The 24,518-nt window shown below is 37.9% G+C and overlaps 4 protein-coding genes and 1 long non-coding RNA gene across 11 annotated transcripts; 1 reads left to right on the forward strand and 4 right to left on the reverse strand.

The window, feature by feature from the left end:
• Window positions 1–658: 658 nt before the first annotated feature.
• LOC133709837 (uncharacterized) lies at window positions 659–3,207 on the reverse strand. Its single transcript, XM_062135753.1, has one exon. It carries the CDS (start codon window positions 2,696–2,698, stop codon window positions 1,046–1,048), a length of 1,653 nt encoding a protein of 550 aa, XP_061991737.1. The 5' UTR covers window positions 2,699–3,207; the 3' UTR covers window positions 659–1,045.
• A 3,280-nt stretch (window positions 3,208–6,487) lies between these two features.
• LOC133709376 (uncharacterized) lies at window positions 6,488–9,628 on the reverse strand. The gene is made up of 3 exons (XM_062135098.1): window positions 8,933–9,628; window positions 8,411–8,561; window positions 6,488–8,280 (listed from the first exon to the last, which is right to left on the reverse strand). The coding sequence occupies exons 2-3, from the start codon at window positions 8,553–8,555 to the stop codon at window positions 6,791–6,793; spliced, it is 1,635 nt and encodes a 544-aa protein (XP_061991082.1). The 5' UTR covers window positions 8,556–8,561; window positions 8,933–9,628; the 3' UTR covers window positions 6,488–6,790.
• Window positions 9,629–10,370: 742 nt separating this feature from the next.
• LOC133708747 (UDP-glucose 6-dehydrogenase 2) lies at window positions 10,371–13,206 on the reverse strand. The gene is made up of 2 exons (XM_062134262.1): window positions 13,045–13,206; window positions 10,371–12,129 (listed from the first exon to the last, which is right to left on the reverse strand). The coding sequence occupies exon 2, from the start codon at window positions 12,107–12,109 to the stop codon at window positions 10,667–10,669; it is 1,443 nt and encodes a 480-aa protein (XP_061990246.1). The 5' UTR covers window positions 12,110–12,129; window positions 13,045–13,206; the 3' UTR covers window positions 10,371–10,666.
• A 167-nt stretch (window positions 13,207–13,373) lies between these two features.
• Window positions 13,374–16,125, forward strand: LOC133710869 (uncharacterized). Of its 7 annotated transcripts, XR_009846940.1 has the most exons (4): window positions 13,374–14,048; window positions 15,072–15,211; window positions 15,285–15,318; window positions 15,437–16,125. It is a non-coding gene; the product is annotated as an uncharacterized LOC133710869 (long non-coding RNA). The 7 variants fall into 7 exon arrangements; XR_009846939.1 differs by having other exon boundaries at window positions 15,285–16,125; XR_009846942.1 differs by lacking the exon at window positions 15,285–15,318.
• A 3,849-nt stretch (window positions 16,126–19,974) lies between these two features.
• On the reverse strand, window positions 19,975–24,305 carry LOC133710868 (beta-glucosidase 40). Its single transcript, XM_062137002.1, has 13 exons — window positions 23,882–24,305; window positions 23,297–23,363; window positions 23,058–23,116; window positions 22,887–22,962; window positions 22,688–22,759; window positions 22,416–22,503; window positions 22,074–22,329; window positions 21,789–21,904; window positions 21,437–21,651; window positions 21,262–21,293; window positions 20,781–20,883; window positions 20,519–20,627; window positions 19,975–20,387 (listed from the first exon to the last, which is right to left on the reverse strand). Exons 1-13 carry the CDS (start codon window positions 24,017–24,019, stop codon window positions 20,213–20,215), a joined length of 1,506 nt encoding a protein of 501 aa, XP_061992986.1. The 5' UTR covers window positions 24,020–24,305; the 3' UTR covers window positions 19,975–20,212.
• Between the last annotated feature and the right edge of the window lie 213 nt (window positions 24,306–24,518).

The following is a 24,518-nucleotide window of genomic DNA, read 5'->3' on the forward strand; positions in this document are numbered from 1 at the left end:
TATTTACTGATATGAATTTTAGGGCTTAGTGGTAGGTGAATCGTGTAAAGGTGCATATATGGTCTTTGATTCCTCATGATTCCCCAATTTTATTGTGCACATCCTTCTCCAACCTTCAAGCTTAAGCAATAGAAGGAAGAATGGCTTGAAGATCTAGATCTGACTGTGAATACAGAATGCACTGTGGCTTAGCTAAGCAAGTGAGTTGTGAGTTCTAAAGGAGCTTCTCTCTCTTAAGTCTTGACATAAGAAGTACATTTCCGAATAAGGCCATAAAGCATGTGGTCCTTGACACTTTAGGGAAAAACAATCTACACAGTGAGCTTGGTCCTCAGTGTAAACAGTTTCTACTCTCTACAGCTATAAGTACAAGTGGATTTGATCATGGATGTGGAATTGATCATTTTTGTCTTTGAATTTTCTTCAGGTCAAAAGACTCAAAGCAATTGGTCATACTGTCATAGGGTGATGGAAATTGGAAAGCAAAACTTTTATCAGCAAGTGGTTCTCATAAAGATGTTAGTTTCAAGAGCAGGCACTCTCCATTATATATTTCTTGTCCCTTTAAATCTTTGAGAACTAAGGAACATTAGTGTTCATCTTTAATTAAAGTTTTATAATAGAATTTGATAGTAGAATAATATTTTGAGACATTCCAAAACTGTAAGGAGAATATAATATTAAAAATAAGGAGAGGGAGAGAGAGAGAGAGAGATTAAGTTCCTGTACCTATATATATATATATATATATATTTATGTCTGGGAAGAAACAGATCAGTGCACTAAAACTGAGAGAATGAAATAAATTATTAGAACAAACAGAAAAGCATAACTAATTGTTCAAGTCCATGAACAAGAAATTGAACCATTACCTCCACCCCTTGAATCTGTGGCCTAAGGGAAACAAAAAATTTCAATGTCTATACTGTTCTGCATTTGCATCATTACAGAAGAGTGACAGAAAGTACTGCTGTTAAGTAACAGATGATAAAACCCACCAAAAATTCGATCTTGTTGTGGCTTCTAACTTCTTCCAAGCTCAACTCTACCATGACATGTACTCAAAATTCCCATTTGCTTCTTCCTCCATAGGAGCTGGAAGGTTAAGATCAAATAGAGTAGGGATTTCAGCCTCATTTTCAGGGACTTCAAGTTCATGTTCTTCTTCTTCTTCTTCCGGATGCTGGTGCTCTTGTCCAAGTACCACAGTTTTGACTTCGCAGCCCCCAACAAAATGGGACCTTTTGTGACCACCTAAAGCTTGGCCTGACTTGAAAACCTTGAAGCAGAATGGGCACTCATGCCCCTTGCTTCTCTTAGACCCTGAATTTCTCTTTGCACCCAAGTCCTGGTTAATTGGGGTTTTGCCTTTGTAAGGCTTATTGTCCTCAACAACCTTACTCTCAGGTGTTGGAATAGGAGACTCATCACTGTCTACGCTGTTTTCTCCACTTTCATACATAGACTCGGAGTAGCCATTGCTCTTTGTATGACTTGCTCTGTGACCCCCAAGAGCTCTATGAGAATGGAAGGTCTTGTTACAAGTCAAGCACTCATATTTGCTGCTCTTTCTAACATTCTTGTAAACTTCTACACCGGAAGAGCCGCTAGTAAATGGTCTATGAAAGCCATTCTTGGTGGATTTTCTCAAGGCATACTTTAAAGAACCCCTATCTACTTGTTCATAAGCTTCTTCTCGTGGCAATTCCTTCACCATTTCAGACTTGCTGCTAAACGCCCTTCTTGATTTAACATCATAGGACTCATAGCGCCCAAACCCGGATCCGAATTCAGCTCTATACTTCTTAAACTCACCATTCCTCACAAACCCATCTACAGAAACATCTGATTCGACCTTCTTGGATTCATGTATATAGTACCCAGAATCAGAATTGTCAGAAACAGTAACCTCCTCATACTTCAACTTTTTCTCTCTTGCTCTCTTCAAGTCCATAACATCATTCACTTTAGCAGCATAACTCAGACCTCTCTTAGTACTAATTCTCATATCAATAGAAGATGACTTGCCCTCTAGAATCACCGAGTTGTTATCCGAAGACTCACCAAACGAATTCAAACCCCCTTTATAACCCGAATCACGAGACAACATCATCAAACTAATAGCCACTTCCTGCTGTTCTTGCTCAACTCCAGAACCAGATGAACAACCACCATGAACTTCAAAATTGTTCTCCCTCATTCTCTTCAGCACCCTTCTCTGCTTTGTTGGAGGTGATGAGGTCTCAGTATCAGACTGACTATCCATCACCAGCTTCTGCTTCTCACTAGTCTCCGAAAACTCTTCAATCTCTTCAAGCTTTCTCTCCTTGTCCGAGTGACAAGCCATGTGACCACACAAAGCTTTCAGCGATGGAAAACCTTTCCCACATTCCTTGCACACTTTCTCCTGCTGGAATTGAAAACTCGGGACTTTGTGATCGGCAAACCTCCAAGTCTTCTTGGGATTCTCCCTGAGACGATAACCGGATTGCCCTTCCGGCCCGGAATCCAAAGACGAAAGCTTTGCAGTCCTAGTGACTCTAGCAAACTCGTCTTCTTCCATCTCCTGTTCTTTTTCCCGAGTTGGTTTCTTGTTCAAATGGGTCCTGATGTGACCACCAAGTGACTTCCCACATTGGAATCTCCTGTTGCAAAACTTGCACACGAATTTCTTGTGCTGGTTCTGATCCTCTTCCATGTTTTTCAATACTCGAAACTACCACAACACAACACAACACAAGTAAACCAAATCAAAACCGGCCGGCTAGCCTTACCTCGAATGTGCTACAGTTCTATGCTACATTCCATCCCATGATCTTGTTTGTTGCAGAAAGGAGAACCCAAATGGCAGAGGAAGGACTCAGATCGAGCACGGATCACAAAGCTTGGTGCTTTTCTTTGGAGAGCAGATGAGAATCGAAGAGTTCAGAGATGTGACAGTTTTGTGAGGTACGAGATCCGACCCACAAAGAGTAGGGACCCCCTAAATTCTTCCCCGCACATCAAATGGAAACCCTTTTCTCAATTGGAGCTGAAAAAATTTATGGGGGCATTAATTGAAAAGATCAAAAATCTGAGAAATGGGTCGGTAATGATGGCGATGAAGAGGCCTGTAAAAAACAGCTCAACCATGACTGATTCTTCTCCTTTCTGTTTCGCTCTCTCTCTCTTGGTATTTTTGTGTGTGTTGGAGTTGGAGGAGAATTCCATGCATGGAAGCAAAAGATTAAAAAGGGAAGAAAAGATTGGCAGCACGTGTAGTGAAGCGAGAGGCCTTCGCTGGTGGAGTGGACGGTTCAGATTTGCGGGTGTGTTTCGAGGATCCCAAGGTTTAAGGACTGTAATACTACTAGTCTTCTACTACTAGATTTGGCACTGTGAAAAAATGAAAATGAAAACCAGCCGAGCCAAAGTAGGCCTTCAAAACTTTGTCTTTTGCTTGCGAACCGTGATTGATAAGGAGATTTATGGGCATAGGGACAATGGCCATGGGTGTCAACCCTTTTGTGTGCTTCTTTTATTCATTCCCATTTATCCTCTATCAACTCTATACATGACTGTTATGGCTGTATTATACAATAGTTCATAGTGTATCCACAATTTTGATGTGTTTGTGTTGTGGTTAGGGATTTAGGAATGAGTTTGTTTGATTTCTATTTGTTTAGCTGCTTTTTGGTTTGCGAATCAAAGGCTTGGAGATAAGTGGATAAGGTTGCGTTTTCATTTACATATTAGGTGGGTCTAATATTCTTTCACGTAAGAAATGAATTTTCTAAACTAAAAAAAATTAAAACCGTTTCTTTGCATTTAGTTTTGTTTTTTAACAATATTTATCTCGCAAACCAAATGAGATGGTGAAAATCTTTAACAAACTCTTTAAGCTAATCCTCATTAAGTGGTCACCATGTTCGATGAAGGAATTTGGCATTCCCAATTCCAAGAGCACCTAGGCATTATCAAAGCAATGAGAAGATATAGATGTGGTTGCCCTAATAGTTGGATAGTGTAAAGATAGGTATTTTGAAGTATAATTGGAGGGTCGGACAAGTCACTATTCAAGTTGTATCCGATTCAAAACTTCTTCAAAGCAGGAGCGAGTCATTTTCTTTTCTAACCCATAAAAAGGAAAACTTTATTAGGGTAATGAGAGGTATTTGGTTGCAGAAAGAAGCAGATATAGGTATGCATTGTTGGCCTTTCATCAAACACCGGAAGCATATAGATGCCAACAATATAAATCTCATAGAAAGACAAATTTGCTTAGTTTTCACCAGCATACAGTTGCAGTTTGATCAAGTCAACTCTCCTTATTGTACTCGTGTGTTTGTAAAGTATGCATTAATCCAGATACTTATTCAAGTCGTTTCTGGAGAATTTCCTGCTTGGCATCTTGCAAAATGCATCATCTTTTTGTCATTTCGTGAGTCTTATAAAATAAGAAGCTGGAAATTTATCCACTCTCTGATTTTTTTTTTTTTTGGTGAACTAAGCTGCAAAATCCACTCTCTGATTATAAATGTATATATAACATCAGTATTATACAGAAGTACATGACCTCAATTAAGCTTACCTATTCTATACCATGAATCTTCAAACCTATATTAATGACTTTGTTTGATAAATGATCTTGTTGCTGACCAATTAATTAAGACATCCACCCAGTTCTAAAAGCATTGACTTTGAAGAAAAAGAAGTCATAAACTCACAATAGAATAGCATGATAGTACTTGTTTCCATGTTGACCACAGAACTTGTACTCTGCCGCCACAACTATAAGTTGCCTAATTATTCTATTTTGTTCTTTTGGTTGCAGAGGTCGTACCCATAACTAAAACACATCTCTCCATTGTCTTCTCATTACTCTCCGTTGATTCATATATATACACCGTACTTAGTTAACAAAGCTTTGCCTTTCTATGGAGAAACCGGATAAAGCTACCGGTTTTCTCTAGCTTTTGCAGTTAAGGCTTACAGTTGCTCAACGTAGGGGCCGAGGTGCTATTTGATTTGAAAAAGAAATATACCGAATGGAAATCACAGCATTAAAAGTTTACAACTTACAAGTTTTTGTCGGCAAAAGTTTTATCATGGATGAATCAAAGCATGATGTTTTGCGAATGGATTCTTTGCGGAAGTGTTTCTATGGTTAAGTCAACACCCAAAAGTACTACATGACAAGAGTGTTCCTATTTGTAAACATAGAAAAGGAAGACTTTGTCATGTGAATATTATCAAGCGTGTTTTTCGTCATTATAAGACAGAGCAAAACACATTTGCTTGATGGCCTTGGTTTGTAAGCAAAACCGAATAAAGCTACCTTTCTCTAGCTAATACATTTACGGAAGCTGTAGACTATTCCAATCGCAAATCTTCTCTGCTTGACCCTTCTACCATTTGACAATGTATCAAAGGTCATATCCCTTCTACAGTCTTCCTTTTCTATTCGTCCTCTATAGAGATTGTATTAAACGCGTTTTCATGGGATATACTGTTGTCAATCGTATTAGTTTGTCCCAACTCCCAACCATAAAGCCAATGCACAGCTGATATAAACATCAAATCATAACTAGCTAGTAGATAAAACCAAATGCATTCATTTGATTAGAAAGAACCTTTTCAAACTGTTTTTTAACATAACAAAACAAAGAGCAAAAGCATCACAGTTTAACTGCTTCAACCAACCGGAAGGTTGAAGAGGCTCAACTAGGAATGGTGACCTTTCGATGTCATATCACTTTTAATTTCTTAGAGCAAGTTCACCCGTAGTCAAGAAAAGGCAAAGTCGAGAAGTCAAGAATTCGACCAGTCAAGTTACTATTCACTGTCACTGGACATAGGTTTGCACCCGTTTTTTTCTTGCCCGGTCAAACTGTTTACTTTTTACTGTGCATATCTACTGTTCACTACTTTCACTGTTCACCAATGGGTTTACTGTTTAAAGTCACTGTTCATCTGTGAAGGTTTGAAACCGCATCCTCCTGCTGTGATTCGTCCGTGCTCTTCACGCCCTCTCTCTGGCGCGTCTCTCTCTGCGCTGGCCCCTGTGACGTCAGCCACGATCGACTGCGGGCCGAGCTGGCAGCAGGCCAAGCCTGGGCAAGACAAAAGGCATGGGCTTGGAAATTTTTCTTGCCCTTGGTCAAACAAAGCTAAAGTTTGCCAGGGCAAAACAGGCCCGGTGGAGGGGAAAAAAGGAGCACGCCCAGGCAACACATCGGATTGCTGAGGTGGTGCCCGGTCAAGCATCGACCGCTTATGATAAATCTTCACCACTCTCTCTGGCATTTTGAAATAGACGAAGGAAACTACTGAAAAAGATATGTATAACGCATCTTGAAATGCTGTTTATGTGCCTGCATTTTTACCCGAAAAAGAAGAGTCAAGTATAATGGTTTGTTATAAGGTAGTTGTAGAATAAAAAGGGTTGAAGACTAAATCGAATAGAAAACAAGGGTGACCAACTACCAGGCTGCCCTACAAAGAGACATGAAAATGAAATGCATAAATATACAAATGACAGGGGAATCTTCATTCCATTGAGAGAACTTGACATACAAATGAACATTACATCCATGGAATTTCTGTACAGAAGGAGCACCGGATTTCAAAATCACCTGTGCTTTCAGGAGAACAAAAAAAAAAAAAAAAAAAAATTGCCAGGCAAAGAACATTACTGCCAACCTCAAAACTTAGCCGTAGCCCTCACAAATTCAGAAGGCTACACTGACTTTAACATACTATAGCAGTTAAAAGAATTCTTTCCTAGACCCAGTGGCCAACTGTCCCATCACTACCCACTAGCTGGTGCCTTTTGGTCATCCCTCATCTTGTAATCCCCCATGCCTTGATCAAATATGTCTTCAATCATACTCCATGTAGGTAGAAGATCAATACCTTTCATGGGATCCATTGGGAACCTAGCATCCCAAACTTTAGCGTCACAAGGCTCCAATAGATATCCATGACCAACTACATCACTTGATGCATCGTCTTGGCTACGCAAGCTTTGGCTATGCTCGTCCTTGAATCCAGTGCCTTGTAAAGCACCACCAGCAGGTTCAGCATCAATTCGACCACAAGAGTCATGCATATAGGGCTGAAACTCGAAAGATACGCATGAGTCATCTTGATAACCAAATTCCTCCTCAGAACACCCTGGAATCTTCTCCCCATTCTGAGCTATAGTATCATATTTTCCCTCATCAACCAATTTCAGCCTGTATGATTCTCCTATATGATCCATCCCACCATCTTCTCCATATCCCACATAATCATCACCATCACCATCACCATCACTGTCATCATCATCGCTATCATCTTCTTCAGAGTACTCTCTATGGCCCACTGCTTGACCATCCTCAACAGAGTCAATAACAGAGTCTTCATCATCTTCTGCAACTATACCACCATTGGCACTTCCATAGCTTCCATGCCACTCATCATCATCACTGTCTATTTCTAAAGTATTAGATCTGTTCTGAGCAGCCCGCCTACGAAGCATGAACACATTAAAATAATAGCTGACCAGTTCCCTTTTACTTCGAGAAGGGAACACCGCAGACAAATGCTTCCAAAATCTTCTACCCAATGATGCAGGATTGGAGTAAACAACATCGTGAAAAGCCTGCTCTTCTTCATCACTCCATCTTCGTGCTACTACCTCTCCCATGTCACATAAACCCAACTTCACAAACTTTTCATTTCCAAGATTTCTTTTAAGGTCTTCCCGTGCTTCCATGACATGCTGCTGCACACACCTGAAGGTCCCGGCATCTAGGCATTTACAATTTGTTCGGCCCTGCCCAACCTTATCGCACTCCGGAGGTGATAGGTTCACATCAGGCATTGGAATAACAGCAGTTCCCAAAAGCCTTTCCTCAGAGTCATAATCAGTTATCAAATGCAAGGAAAAGCGGCTGAGATTACCCCCATCTTCCTCATCCAACTTTTTAGAGTGTCCACTCCATGATGGAATACTGGCTTGATGATTTGGCCCAACAGGAACTTGTTTTCTTGGAGAGCGATCCAACAAAGAAGAGTAATCATCCTTAAAAGGAACAAACGCTCTCCTTGGGCAGTCATATTCAAAATACTCTGCAGGAGGTGAAGAAGCATCTTGTCCACCAGAACCAATGTCTTCTTCACCACAACTGCTGGTGACCAATGCAGAGGTAGCATTAATCACACAACCTTTATTGACAGCTGTTGAATCTTTACCAACATTATACTTTTCTAGTACCTCAAACCACTGAGTTTTACAAAGGGCATCCCCATCCTCACCTATTTGCAAAATAAGATCAGACCTCAATATGAATTGCTCAAAACATCCATGTTCACTCGTTAAAAATACAGACTACATTAGCTGTAGGAAGCAAGACATGAAATGATTTAACACCACAATGTCCTGTACCTGAAACATATGGTTTTTCGGGTGCACTATAACAAGAAACAACATCAGAAAATGGAGAGCGCTTATCACTGGAATCAAGCTGCCTTGAATGCTTATAAGGAAGCTCCTGGAAGTCCACATCATCAAAGGGCCTTTTAAATCCCATATCAACCTGAAAGAGAAAAGGAACAATTATAAATTTGACAATTCCAAAAATGCATGTCCACACCTACAGCATTACAACTCATACCATTAGCCAAATGTAATACTTATGGAATAACAGATATTCTCAAGTGTAACTACTCATGCGTCCTGCTAGTCTACAACAGTTGGAACACATTGACCAAACAGCAACCATAGTTTCATTTAAACAACGGCTACACTGTATCTCAGTACTTGCAATGAATTATCAAAATACACTAACATTATCAACATTCAAGCTCAACCAGTATACCCCATTATTTCAAAAAAAAAAAAAAAAAAAAAAACAATAATAATGTGCTAGGCGAAATAAACATAATAAAAACTAAAACAAGATTTTACCTCCAAAAATAAGGCGGGAAGATCAAACTGAAACGGCAGAGAGCTTAATTGATATGATTGACCACCGAATAATATATGAAAATAGATTAATCGATCTCAGGAATCTTATCCCCAATCTAATTTGACCAAATTAAAAAGCTGAAATTTTTTTCAGAAACCCTAACCCTAGGTTCGCAATTCGCGAACAAAACCTCGGAATTATTCACAGAGAGTATATGGAAAAGATACACAGCAGCGAAAGGAACAAAACCCCTATACGAATTTACACAAAAGACCAAAGCCTAAAGATAAGAAATTTACGAAACCCTAGAATTCGAAGGGGGTCAAAAATCTACAAAATAAGGACCAAATTGGAGAGGGGAAAGAAAGATCTCGAAAATCCGATTCGAGAAACGTAAGAGAGATTGGAAGATTAGAGGGCGAAAGGGGCCGATTCGGAATAAAAACCCTAGAAATTACGAGCTCAACGGGTTGGGTTGAATTTGGGATTAATCGATAGAAAATTTTGGGGCTTAAGCAGATCGGTATCCGATCTAGAGATTACGATAAGAAATTAGAAGAAATCTGAAGAAATTTGATGTAGATCTGAGCGTGTATCGAAGGCGGTAGGTAGAAGATGAAAGATAAAGAGGGTAGGGTTCGTGCTTTTGTTGAAAAACGAGGTGGGCCGGACGTGGAAAAACCGGGTTAAATTTGCTGGACCCTATATCTATATTATATAGAGCCTAATGGTCCGTGTGTCCGACTCTGGTGGGGAGAATTTACTAAAATACCCCGACTCCTCAATGTGAATGTGAATGTGAATGGAAAAGAAAGTTTTATTCCCAAACCAGCTGGATCCGAATCAGATTTATTTGGTAAAACCAGTACTTTGAAGCATCGATCGATTTCAGTCACATGAGTTTTGTCTACTTTTTTCTCTAGCGTTCATAACTCTCGACATTGTTTTCAAGGTACGAAGTGGAAATTTATACGACATACTCAAAACAAAAAATGTATGTCTAAGAAAAATATTTTGAGTTCAAGTACATACATTTTGACAAATAAAGCTCCTTAGTCATGCGATAATAGGCTCTCTCTTTTCTTAAAAAGAATAATAAGCTCGCTTTTAAGTCTGTCTATGAAAAACACTTTGCGATATTTTTCAAGCACATATACATACCGATACCAACTACTTAACATACAAAAACTGTAAATTTATAAAGAAGCCATAATTGTGATTCTATATATATAAAAAATGAAAACTTACATATATTTGAAAACCAAAAGGAAGAGCTAATTTTCTGTTTTAACCCATAGTAGCTTCCATTTTTTTCCCAAATTTGATCAAATGCTTCATAGCCATTGAAGTTGTTCTCAAACATATATTTCTGCAGTAGGCCAACATTATTATTACTTCTTCATGCCAATCCCAGAAGGACATAGGACATCATAAACATACTCAGGAGAAATGATAGATTTAATAAAATTGTAATTTCTTGGTTTATTACATTAAACTATGAGAATAACAAATTTCAGATATTCCACTGAGCTAAAGACAAACTTGACCCGCTATTGTCTTATGGATGCTACTACATGTAGAATAAGACGCAACATAGCCCTTAAGTGTAGGAGTATGGGAATAACAAATAAAACACAATACAGTAAACAACAAATGCATACACTCCCAGTACCAGAGACTTCAATTATGACTCAACCCTCCATGGATCTTCAGATTATGTGCTTCTCAAGTATTTAGGCAATAGCAGGCAAGTCCTTGAGCCAGTCGTCGAGGGGCTTTCCAATGGAATAAACAATAAATCCAATTTGCCTCAGCTTCTCTGCATCAACAACATTTCTTCCATCGAAGACAAAAGCAGGCTTCTGCATCTGATCATAGATCTTCTTGTAGTCAAGGCTTTTGAATTCATCCCACTCGGTCAGGATGCAAATGCCATGAGCATCCTTTGTTGCCGCATAAGCATCCCAGACTACGCTAACTTGCTTCACAGCAGTGGGGCTCAAAGGTTGAAGATGAATAGGATGGTCCCAATCAAACTTCTTCATTGCAAGATCCCTCTGGATCTGCTCCTCGTTAACCTGAGGATCGTATATGCTCAACCTGGCCTTGTCACCCAACAGCCCTTTACACACATCAATGGCTGGGGTCTCCCTGGTGTCACCAGTGTCCTTCTTGAAGGCAAATCCCAGAATTGCAATCTTCTTACCGGAGACCGTGTTGAACATTGAGGAAACCACTCGGTTGACAAACCGGGACTTCTGGTAGTCATTAATCTTAATGACCTGTTTCCAGTAGTTTGCGACCTCAGGAAGGCCATTGCACTCACAGATATATACCAAGTTCAAGATATCCTTCTGGAAGCAAGATCCGCCAAAACCAACGCTGGCATTTAAGAACTTAGGCCCTATTCTTGTGTCCTTGCCAACAGCATGTGACACTTGAGTGACATCTGCACCAGTTGCTTCACAGAGAGCTGACATGGCATTGACAGAAGATATCCTCTGTGCCAAGAAGGCATTGGCAGCAAGCTTTGAAAGCTCAGCAGACCACAGATTAGAGCAAATAATTTGTTCTTCAGGAACCCAGCGGGCATAAACCTTCTTGAGTTCTTGGATTGCCTTCTCACCTGCTGGGGTTTCCCTACCTCCAATGAGGACTCTGTCAGGATTGAAAAGGTCTTGGATTGCAGTTCCCTCGGCAAGGAATTCAGGGTTGGAAAGAATTTGGAAGTTGATGCCTTTGCTGTTGTGAGTCAGAATCTTTTCAATAGCCTCAGCTGTTTTCACAGGCACAGTTGATTTCTCAACAACAATTTTGTCAGACTTTGATACATCTGCAATCATACGAGCAGCGCTCTCCCAGTAGGTAAGATCAGCTGCTTTTCCAGCACCAAGACCCTGGGTCTTGGTAGGTGTGTTGACTGAAACAAAGACAATGTCTGCCTCCATAACATGTTTCTCGACATCAGTGCTGAAGAATAGGTTCTTTCCTCTGCGTTGTTTCACCACATCATCAAGGCCAGGCTCATATATGGGGAGAGTATCACTGTTCCAGGCACTGATCCGTGGCACAGAAATGTCAACAACGGCTACTTCAATATCTGGGCACTTAAGGGCAATCACAGCCATAGTAGGCCCACCAACATATCCAGCTCCTATGCAACAGATCTTCACCATCTTGCTTTCTTGTTCAAAATCTGAAAGAATAGTAGGTAAAAAAGTGGGATAACTTCATTATTTTCAAGCAGTGAAATAGTAATCGTTGCATTATGAAAGATTTAAAAGATAAAATGGTTCAGACCAAAGTATGATACTTACAACAAGCCACAGTATTTTTTTATTAATTGTTATCATGCATCCACAGAATGTGCAAGACAGCAATCAAACGAAATTAAGCAAAGACAAAATGATTTGACAAGCAAACGAATAATATGATCTCGAACGAGCTTTTTGCTGATCAAAGCATCAAATATTCCAATGAGAAGTAGCATTACATCTTAAAAACATAACTAGTTCAGGCGGTGCAAAACTAAAAGAACAAGCTTGATCAACAAATGAATCAAGGTGTCATAAGCTTAAAACTATCTTCATTTAGCTGATTCTCATTTCGACTTGTAAGTTGCAACTTAAACAGAGCACTGCATCAAATTGTGGGAAAGAAAATCTAAGATCTACGAGTTGACTAGAGAAAAAGCGCAATGAAATTTGCAGATCCAAGTTGAAGCAGAACAAAAATTCTCAAACAGCACAAAAATTTTCCAAAATTGAGCTAATCTACCCGTTTTCGGCAACATAAAAAATAAAAAAAAAACAAATCTCATTATGAGAATTCAGAATCCCAGTAACGAGTTAAGGTCAATCAGATCTACAACAGACACTGAGAGACTACAAAGATCTGAACTTTCCAACCCCATCACAATTCACCGACGATAATCAAGCAGGCATTTTGCGAAAGCAAACCAGAATCACACACAAACCCAACTCCCACCAATGATGAAAACCCATCATCAAACACCCAAAACCCAGAAACAATAGGAAACTACAGAGCTGAGCAGAGCAGCCCAAATGAAGATTGAAGACATTGAATCTCAATGAGGAAGAGAAGACCTTACCTCGTCAATGAAGAAATGCGAAGGTTGTGGTGGGAGAAAGTGAGAGATCTGATGAAGATGAAGAAGAAGAAGAAAAGAGAAGAGCTTTATTCTTCTTCTTCTTCTTCTTGTGTTGTTGAGAACTGAGAATGAAGGAGATCTAAGGCAAGGCCCCCTATATATACGCCTCGTTGCAATGAGCATTTTAAGATCCACCCACCCAGATCCTCGTCACCGTCATCACCGTCACTTTTCCAAATATCACGCGGTAAATATATTATGATATATACACATATCAGTATTAATTAAGCAAACAACCCTTAAGGTTAAATTTTCAGAAATCCCTGCAATTGCCCCTCTCTTGATAATAACGTACCGCAACCGAATTTAATTAAAAAAGGGTAAAAGAGTAACAAATTAGAAGAAAAGATAAGAGGATAAAGTTCAAATTAACGTTGAGCAGTAGAAAAATCTCAAACAGATTGCAGTTATATCCTGCCACCTCCTCTCTACGTGCAAAAACTGCCCACCTCCTCTTTACGTGAAAAAAAAACTGCTTATTGGTAGCAGCACCCTCTCATAATCTCATACACTTTAATCGACAAGAAGTTTCTAAAAGTATGTTGTGGTGCCATGGAAGATATTCAAGGTCATCCCCTACGGTTACTTTTCCTTAACAAGTGGTTTTTAATCTTACCTCCTCTGTGGTTAGTTTTATGTGTTTGTTTCAGGTATTGGTTCAAAGAAGAATGTGGAGGGAGGAAGAGAAATCAACGAAGGGACCTTAAACTGTTCAATTTGTTCATTCAAAAGGCCTCCTTCGTTTTGTTCACGCAGAACTGTTGGTAAGCAGTGTATTATTGTCCTTATTGCAACTCTTATTCATTTTGATTTAATGTTTATTGAGCCTTTCTGATTGTATGTGTCTTTTGAAATACGTGAGGGCATATGATCTGTGGATTGTGAATTGTGACTTTTGATTACACTTCTTCGGCGATTTCATCTACATTCTATGAATCAATTGGGTAATTGTTTATCTCTATCTCACTGGAAACAATTTGAAATCTGCATCGATGCCATGCTTCAGTTTGAATTATTATTAGAATGGATATATTTTTTTTTTTTTGGGTTCCAGAATTCCAGATTATTGTTGTCTTGGATTATTGCGATTACAGGGTCTTTTGGCCAGAGATAGTTGCACACCCAACTGAAAGATTTCACAATTGGATACTTGAATTCGTTGGACAGTGTGTGTTTTTTCTTCTATTCAATGTTTGCTGTCTTCTCCTTTATTTCGTGCTCATTCATATTCATCAACAGTAACCAGAGAATGTGAGTATGTATATGCATTTGTCTGTGTTTGTGTGTCAGAGTGTGTCTATTTAATTTTCTTGATTCATGTCGATGGGTTGAATTCCACCCACCATTTGTCTTATTACTGGGTCATGGAGAATGAACAAACTGAGTTGCCCAGTTTGCTATTAGGATTGTCTATAAATTGGCTCTCAATGTAAAATTGTCTCACACTTCATTCAATTTTGTTTGGCTTAGATACAATTTGGACCTATAACACAGAGAAAAGGATAGGTGAGAGTTGTGGCAGAGCAATCATAGAGTTTGTATGTGTATATTGTTGCAATTGTTTCTTTAGGAGAGTTTTAATATCAAAGTATGTATATTGGCATGGATGAAGCCTGATATTGGATTACTATTAATACTTGAAGGGTTAGTTCAGTTCATTAGAAAGTTTTACACCAGAATGAGTTCATTAGATAGTACTCGATAATCACTGTCTTCATACTCCTTCACAATTTGTTTCTTTATGATGCATCTTTTCGCAATTGCAGAAAATTTTCAATTTGGGAAAATAAATAGTAGTTTTTGCTTCTTTATTTCTGAATTATGAGCTTCTTTTGGTCATATGCACAGAAGCATCATTTTCCCTCATTGCTGCATTCTCGATCATCTTTGCATTTAGATTTTTTAGAAATTATAGATTAATGACTTGATGAGCAATTTTTGTGTTCTTTTTGTTTTTGTCATTCCAGATGTAGGACCTCTTTTGATGATGTTAAGGATAAATGGCATATGAAAATATTTTAAAGAGGAGCAATATGAATCAAGCGAGTTCTCTATATCTATTCTAATGGATTCTTCTGTTTTGAATATCCTTCCACGCCAGACTCAGGTAGGAACTTTTTCCTCTTTTCCTTTTTGCATTTTATTGTTAGATTGGATTAATTTGACATGGCTCTTTTCAGGGATTCATTCAGTTGCAACTGCTATGGTTGCATGGTGGGTGCACAAATATATAAACTTTTCATTTTTTACAGGCATATCTATTTTGGGTTTATTTTTTATTTTTTTAACCAAGTGTAGTAGGCAGCTGATAGGTTGATGGGTTAACTTGCAGGGATATTTTCTCCATCATATGTTTGAAGTCCAACTCTGCTGCTAATAAGCTAGCTAGATTAGCTCTTTTTAGTCAAGTTAATGTCTCTGGGTTTTGGTTGCATTCCTGCTGTGATTAGGGGTTCTGTAACCTCACATTGTATGCTCTAATTCTGTTAGTTAATAAAGATTGTCGTCGTCTCCTTCAAAAAAAAGTTATAAATTCAATTTTTGGGGTAGTGAAGAGTAAAAATGGAATTGGGAGAGATAAGATCTGTGCATACACAATTTATTTTAGATGTTGGGCTTTCAACTAGATGATTTCTTTTTTGTTTGTTCCGGTTCAAAGTTGATGGATGAGAATTGATTAGTTCACTTATCTCTTTCCCTTCTTTGCCTTTAACTGTTTGCTGCAGTCAACCAGGCGTTGGATGACCAATTAAACGGAATAAATTGGAGGCTGAAGAATCCAACCAAGCTTTCTCCGATAGTCAAATGGTGTGTTGACACTTTGAGAAACCTAGACTGAGAAGCCAATAGTAATTTTTATTTGTTGCTGAATATGTTAGGCATGAAGTCTCTTCTAAAGCACTATTTATAGTCCTCCTAATTCAAGTTATATATGTGGATGTATTCTTTTTTCTTCTTATAGAGTTACCATGTAAGATGCTTGAATACAATAGTTGAGAGGTTGATTTTTTTGTTTACAAACTCTGCTCAAATTTGTGCTTTTCCAGTTTGATTTTCACATGAAAACAGTTTGTCTATCAAAATAGAAAAGAAGACCAACATTTACAGGAAAAAATAAAATAAAAAGACTAATGACAAACAAAAGAGTGTGAATTTGATTATGAAAAGTAAAAGCTACATAAAGAAGAAATTATTATAAGAAGGAATAAATTATGAAAAGTAAAGTCTACATGAAGTAGGAAATGACAAACTAAGGCAGAGATAGAGTCTAACTTGAGCTCATCACATTTCAAGAAAAAAAATGCTCAAATAAACGAAAACATTAAGACCAAAAATAAAACAATAGACAAACCATAATTTTGTAAATCTCATTGATGATTACACATATGAAAAGTGGACTATAAAATGGTTTAGAATGCGGAGAGACAAATTTAGAATAAAATACGAAGGTCAGATAGATAAATTTAGCAAGTTTGACTTAAAAACAGGAAACAAAAATGCGCACGCGTGAGCGCGGCCCTTCCGCACGCGCATACGCGCGTGCAGGAAGGCTAGTATTATATGATGATAAATATTATGATGGCTTATCAATTCTTTTACCTTGGAGTAATTGTTTTTAATGATATAGAAGTAAGAAAATTAGAATTAATATAGAATCTTCCGCTCCAGGGTCACGTTTATTAACTTGGACTAGCATGAGGCCATGAGAATAAGAAAAATGATTCTAAAAGCATAAAAAATCTTAGTTTGTTAATATAAAGTATGCCGGAATGCAAGTGAAGTCACGTTGAAAAGTTATCAAATGTAGTTAAATTTATCTAAGGATTTGATTACATGGTGAGGGTAGGTATGTGCACTTCTGTATAAGATAGATTAACTCCATGTATTGATAGTCTAAATTAATATGATCATAATATACGACTATATGAAACTAGTCTACATGTATAGAGAGTTTATCTTTCATTAACGTAAAATTTTCCGTATGAAGTTAAATAACCAAACTCAGCATCAAACATACATTTTTCATGTTCAAACACTCAATTGAGTGCAATTCAGCAGTAAATCGAATGAAGCTCCAACCACCTATTAATAAAGTTTGGAGTATCATGCAAGTTACCAATGCATAATATAAATTTGGGGGTGCCGAGCTCGAAAAGGACTACTAACCTTAATACCTTATAAAAAAAAAAGGCACAGGCCCTAAATTAATGTATACAACTTATGATGAAAGCAGAAAGTGAACCTTTACATCATTAGAAAAAACATGGAGAAAATGTGAAGAAAACAAGGGAGAAAGTGAAGCTTCAAATCATTTGGAACTTTTAGTGGCCCCAAAAGAAGAACAAAAAGATCGAGTAAGGTGGAAGGTATATAATGGAAGCATATGGAAGATCGATCATACAGTAAAATTGGCAGGTAGAGATCTGAATAGAAGCAGTATCGAAAATAACTATAATGGGTTTGTTGGAGGAGGGCATGCATTGTTTAATGGAAAACGTGTAAGACACTTGTAGTTAATTAGCTGTTAATTAAGGGAGAGTGCCCTAGACGAGGAGGACAAAAGAAGGTCCACTCCTCCATATGATGATGGAGGCCAACAGTCTGTCACATTCTGTCTGTGTTTTTTTATTTTGGTTAGCTAGCTTGTTGAATTAATTATGTAGTACTAATCTCGTAAACTAATCATGTTATGATTGCCCAGAAAGAATAAATTAAGCATGTTAGTCACTCAATCACGAACTAAGGGTGCGTTTGTTAAACTTGAATCGGTGAAATTGAAAAAAAGCCGGAAAGAGAAGTGGGAGAAAGATGCAATACGAGAATGAACATGAATCATTTCTATTAAAATGTTCACTAGCATTCGAAATTAGAGTAGGAATACACTAGTATTTTATTATTATTAAAAGATGTGAAGATGTTTTTGATAGATTAGTTTGTGTTTTCTTTTACTTGGTCTTCACACAAACTCGATTGTTCTTGGTGTTGATAAATACAGGCCGGATTGAATGTTCACACCCATGACTCATGTTTATGGTCAGCAAATGATCCCAAAATTTAACTTTTTCTGAACAAAATTTTAACTAGCTAGCTAGTCCAGAGCAAGCGTCCACACCTTTGGTAAGCTTAATATTTTTCATGATAGAGAAAAAAAAAGAGATTTGAGTGGTATAATGTGATGTTGTAGCTAGTAATGGTGGATGGCAACGTTGATGGTCAATGGCCTTAAGCTAAGATTAATTACTGATGTCAATAGTATTCAATGGGGGGTGACAAGTCATTAGTATTGTTTGCATTTCGTTATCTCTAGACTATAGTCTTCTGCTCCATGCCTTGCTTTATTCATGGTTTGCCAATTGGCGTATATATTGGAGGTTGGTTTGGAACTCCTGGCATCGATCTGACAAATGGTTCTTATTGGTCGACAACTCGACACCAAGTAATAAACTTTGTCATTGTATCCATATATCTGCGCCACTAATGACGGTTGGGTTGAGTTAAGCTCACTTGGGTAGTTGCGTTGAGTGGTCATGGTCCCCGAAAGATTTACAATATCGAATTATGGATATATCAAATATAGACAATTTTATATAGTAATAGCCTTTTATTGACTACATATATATAATTGTAAATTAGCTCGAATTAATGTATGATCGAATTGAGTTTAATTGATTTATTTAATGTATCGATGAGTTAATGTACTGTAAACGAACTCAATTTAATATGTTTCAACATTTTTCAAACAAGAACATCATGTAGATGTCGACTCTAATAGTTTTCCAATGTTTTAACAAGCACGTACATTATTAATTAATTAAGCACACTGATGATGTTTCATTCCAAATAATCTCAGTTAGATGATCTCACATTAATTGCTCACATGATCATGTTATCGATATATTCATTATATCTAACTCGCTCGATCAAACCATGCATCCATACTTTCTCGTCGATCATAAACAACTCGAATCCCATCTCACCATATTATCCGAATCAGAAGACGAAACCAAGCTGCGCGCTGCCACTGCCGACATGACTAATGTGATTCGTCTATTAAAGATCTTCTCACGTACTGTTTCTATTATCACTCCCCGTCGCCACCGTAGCACGGCCGACGTGGCCCTGCTTCGGTTTGCCGGAGTACACTGTACACGATCACCATCGAAAAGAGTTTCACGAAGACGACTTTAAGCAAAGATACCATACTCCAACGAACTGAGGTTCGCGTGTGACCCCAAAACAGATGGCACCATATCATTAATTTGCCAATGCAAATGCCTACAGACTTACAGAGTTTACGACAGTTGGGAACAACCCCGCCGTAAATCTCTCCTTCCGCGGCAATTGGTTTACAGATCGAAAATACTCGTGTAAGGTGTGCACTGAGGACCCTAATAAACCCTAAAAGACAATATTGCAGTTCAGAAAGACAAGGTGGCTGGACGTCTAACTGGTTCCCGGCATTCCAGACGGACTACGATTGTGCTACGAAAGACGGGAACTGCATATGGAGAGTGCAGGAAAAGTATGCACATCGCGATGTGTGCAAATATGAGAAGCTTGAACCGATCTTCCCTAATCAATTTTGACAAAAGTAAAATGGTGTACTTCTCGATCGTCACTTTCTGACCAACAAAGTTGTGATTGCATATCAATGGATCTAAATAAAATGATAAAACAAGAGTGAACTTAGATCCATTCACAAATTCTTGCCATTAGGAGAAACACAACTTCGAATTAGTAACCACACTCGATCCTTTCAAAAAAAAAAACCATACTCGATATATACATACATATAAATGCACTTGAAAAAACCTTTTCTTTCCTTGATGGCATTTGAAATTAATAACAGTATATATGCAAGACGAGGTATTCATTTGAAATCAACACTTTTTTCTTGTCATTCGAAATTTCACGAATTCACATTATTGTGTGCTGTTTTTCTTCAATTTTTCTGTACAAATCGACACATTAGAAAAGACACAAGTCACACAACTACCATGGTTTACGACAGCTCCCTTGCGCGCACCCACCAAGAACATGAACTCTTTCTTTTGTACTTGATGAGTTGGGGTGTAATCGTAGCTTCGTCAAAATCATACCATCTTATTCAAGTAGAAGTTAAGAAGTTCTTGAACCATTGGACAGAGTCCTTAGGGTATCTCTTGAGCTTGTCCTTATAGTCAATGAAATAGAGACCAAATCTTGAACCGTATCCCGCAGCCCACTCCCAATTATCCAGTAGAGACCATGCAAAATAACCGTTCACATTGCACCCATCTTCTCTACATAAAGTCAACCAGAACAGAGGTTAACATCAGCTGCCAGACCTCATAACATATATATGAACATGGTGTGCTAGATCGATCAATAACCACATTCATAGATAAAGTCAAAGATTTTTATGTATACATACTTGATTGAAGCTAGCAAGTTTGACAAATAGTCACGGTGGTAATTGATCCTTTTCTTGTCCTTTAGAGCATCCTTGAGGGAAATGAATGGGCTATTTGGGTCATCCATGCCTGTGAAAATAGTGAAAAGAAGAATATATCAGCTCGTTTTCTTAAGAGTTTTAGTATCTTTCAAAAAGGAAACTTAGTCTGGTAGGTAATGAAATGATCATGAAGTAGAACTACTTTTATGTTAATCCCTTCTATTTGGCTCTCAGAACTTACCATTCTCAGTGATCATCACCGGAGGATTGCCATACTTTTGCTTGATGTAGTTCATTAAGCTTCTCATCCCCTCAGGCACTATGTATAACCATATCGAATTTGCCTGCATTTTTACATGAACAATAATGCCTAATCAGGTTTAAAAATCAAACAGTAGAAGCATTGAGCATTACAATGATATATTTTATCAGATCCCAATCATCTTGAAACAAGTTAAAGACTGCAAAGAATGATTAGATACTCAGAAGAGAACAAGGAAAACAGGATGTGATATCCGGCCTCCACTTTTTTGGTATCACATTTACTCTCATTGCTTTAGGTACAGATGAGTGTGTGTGTGTGTGTGTGTGTGTGTGTGTGTGTCATCTCCTGTATGTATCATATACAGAGCCTAAATGTAGAGGACATATTTCAAAATAGATATGTTGTGTATATAACTATATATAACACACATGGGTGCACAAAAATATACACTACATACCTTATCTCCAATAGGTTTCCCATCTTTGAAAGCTGAAAACAGGACGAGAGTAATATATTCAGTCAGAAACCAACAGTTGAAAGGATTCAAATTACAGAGTTCTAATGATATGGAAGTTGAATGTACCATCTGTTAAATATAACAGAAATATGTTGTAGTGTTTATTGTGACTTACGAAGGGTAATGGCACCAGAGTCTGATAGGGAGTCATTCAGTAGTCTGACTATAGAATCGTTACTGGCATAGAAGGTAGTGTAGTGATTAATGCCCACAAAATCCAATGACCCCTTGATTAAAGTAGACTCAGATTTGGAAAACTTTGGCAGCCGGCTTCCAACTCTACTTCTCATAGAGAATGGATAATCCCCAAACATAAATGGGTCAAGAAACCTGTTGTATTACAACAAAGTGATTACACTAGATCAATGCCCATTTCTTGTTAAAATATAAGTAATGAAAGCAAAGAGAACTTGTAGGCCTAAATTTCAACATTGGAGTAACATATTCTTATAAGGTCATGAGCATACCAGCCAAGCTGAAAATCTTGGGCTCTCTGAGTTGCTTCAATGTCTGCTGTGGAGTTTGTTGCTGATCGATACCAAATAACATCAAATGATGCCCCAATTGATCCTTTTTGTTTTGACTACAGAGGAAGAAAGTAGCATCAGTAACAAAATTTTGTTGTTGACACAGATGTAAGTGTGTAAATGCCTGCATGTATAACAAGCCCTTGAATGAAAGAATGGCTTAAAGACTTTCTTTGGGTTGAAGAAGATCATGTCCAAATTTAATTATCAATTCCGTCTTCTTACCTTATATTTTTTCCTGTAAATGTCGGCAACAGTTGCATGAGAAAGGATGACATTGTGAGCAACTATGTAAGGCTCAGTCGCAGAGTTTCCGGCCCTACAGAAAAGGTGCAGTAGGATAGAGCATCTTCCTGGTGCCTGGAGACCTACATCATATCCTTGCACAGCAAATGTGTGTGGCTCGTTGAATGTGATCCAGTGCTTCACCCTGTCACCGAATTTCTGAAAGCATGTCTCCGCATATACTGCAAAGTCCTTTCTGTAATTGACTGAGGTCATATGTATCACTTGAATAATGATCAAACTTACAGAAAGTAAAGGTATGAAATTGTCAGCATTGCTTACATGATTTGAGCGTCAAGCCACCCAGTGTATCTGTCTTCCAAGGCTTGAGGAAGATCCCAGTGGTAGAGGGTTACGTACGGTTCAATTCCTGCAGATGAGGTCATATCGTCATTAGTTAGTTTAAAATAAACCTCATATGACAGATCTTGAAATGATTAGATGTCACAGCTTATTCACAGATGAATATGAAACCAAAAAAAAAAAAAATGCAACTATCAGGAGCTTTACATGAAATTTTGGAGGGTAATGATTGATGAATATGTAGAAGTTACCTTTCGCTAGCAATGAATTGATGAGTTTATTGTAGTGATCAACCCCTGCCTGATTGATTTGCCCCGTTCCATCTGATATACATAAAGCTCAGCGTTAGAAATTTCAATCTTGTATTTTCTTCCATTCCAAGCTTCTTCCAATAGCTATAGAAATCTTGAATGTAACATAAGAAAAGCTTATAGAACTGCTAGAGCTTACTGGGGAAAATCCGAGACCAGGATATCGAAAACCTATAAGCATCCATTCCCATATCCTTCATAAGTTGCACATCTCCCTGCTCACAAATAGAGTAAAAATTAGCCTTAATCAATAATGTCATTACTTCTCTTAACCCAAAAAGAAATCCGAGACTGGTTGGAGAAGACTTGCATCATAAAGGTGATACTGATCCACAGCAACATCTGCGTTACTGAAATCAGTTATTTTACCTGCAGCACAATGTAAGCAATTAAAACACCCAATATTTTGCTTATATAGTCGGAGGAATTATGGATTTGAACCCTTATTAAGACCCTATTGGCAGAAGCTTGGATTGATACTAAATAGCTTTAACATCCACATAAATCATAGTAGAGGTTTGAAACAACAAGAAGATAGTAAATCAATACCAAAAGTGTGTGAAAAAATGTCCCATACAGAAGGCCCCCTCCCATCCTCTTTTACTGCGCCTTCATACTAACAAAACCAGAAGAAATATAAACCATTTGTATATCAGTATATCTTACATTCCTATCGAAATAAATAATCAAAATAATAATAATAATAATAATAGAAATCAAACAAGGTGGTAAGCCAGAATTCATATAACTCATTAGTGACAAGAACAATGTATATAAAGTCAAAATGCTCATTGTCACTAGCCTAGGAACAACATATAAAAAACCATAGACAAAACAAAGGGTGAGTTGCAAATATCATGAAACAGAGTGGCTCATTTTGTCCTTTTGGCTCTTTGAAGATCCAAACAAAAACATAGAAAAGGCGGAAAAGTTTACTCCCTCCTTTCTCCAAACCTTAACCGTCATTTCTTACTTGTTAAGTGTTGTTTAGAGTTGAGATGAAACGAAACACAGTGATATTATAATTCAAACTTTCTTTCGCTTTCAGCATCCTATTCTATCTTCACGGGATTAATCACTGTGTTAGAAAAGTTCTAGTCGTTTAGTACCGGAAAAGATAAGAGAGTGACAAACCTGGAAGGCAGAAGAAGCAGTCCCAAAAACAAAGCCCTTTGGAAAGCTGCCTCTGTTAATCTCCGACTCAGACTCCGATGAACACCCAATAATCACCTGGAAAGCAATAAACAAAGCAATGCCTCTCTGCCACCCCATAGCTTCTCTATGGGGTTTTAGAATGAAGAATTGGGGATTTATAAGAAGGTAGACTGAAAAAAGATTGGAGCTTTATATGAAGATGCTAGATTTATAGTGAGACTGACAAATCAAACCACCCACAAATTAATGTGAACTGGGTAGTTAAGGAAAGAGGCATAAAATGGTGGGTGGGGAATCCCAAAACGGCCAAAGAGAGAAAGATGGTAGCTTTTTCAATTTATGGGGAAAGTGGCAAACATGGAATGAGGTATTGGGGAGTCCTGAGTTCACACGTTCCCATACCAGAAGAGACGTTTATATATAGCTGCTACAATGCATTCATGAGGCTTTGAGATTTGGTTTTATATGTTATTATAATTCCTTTTTTTTTCCTGTGAGCTTGGTCATTGTCTTTGCTTTCATCAATTATCTTGGAAGAGTAGTATGGGATTGCTTTCCAGCCTTTCCCTAGTTTCCTTGTCTCGGAATGCAATTCATTTATATAATCGTGTGTTCT

The sequence above is a fragment of the Rosa rugosa genome, chromosome 5 (assembly GCF_958449725.1).
Source record: "Rosa rugosa chromosome 5, drRosRugo1.1, whole genome shotgun sequence".
In the NCBI taxonomy this organism is placed as follows: Eukaryota; Viridiplantae; Streptophyta; class Magnoliopsida; order Rosales; family Rosaceae; genus Rosa; species Rosa rugosa.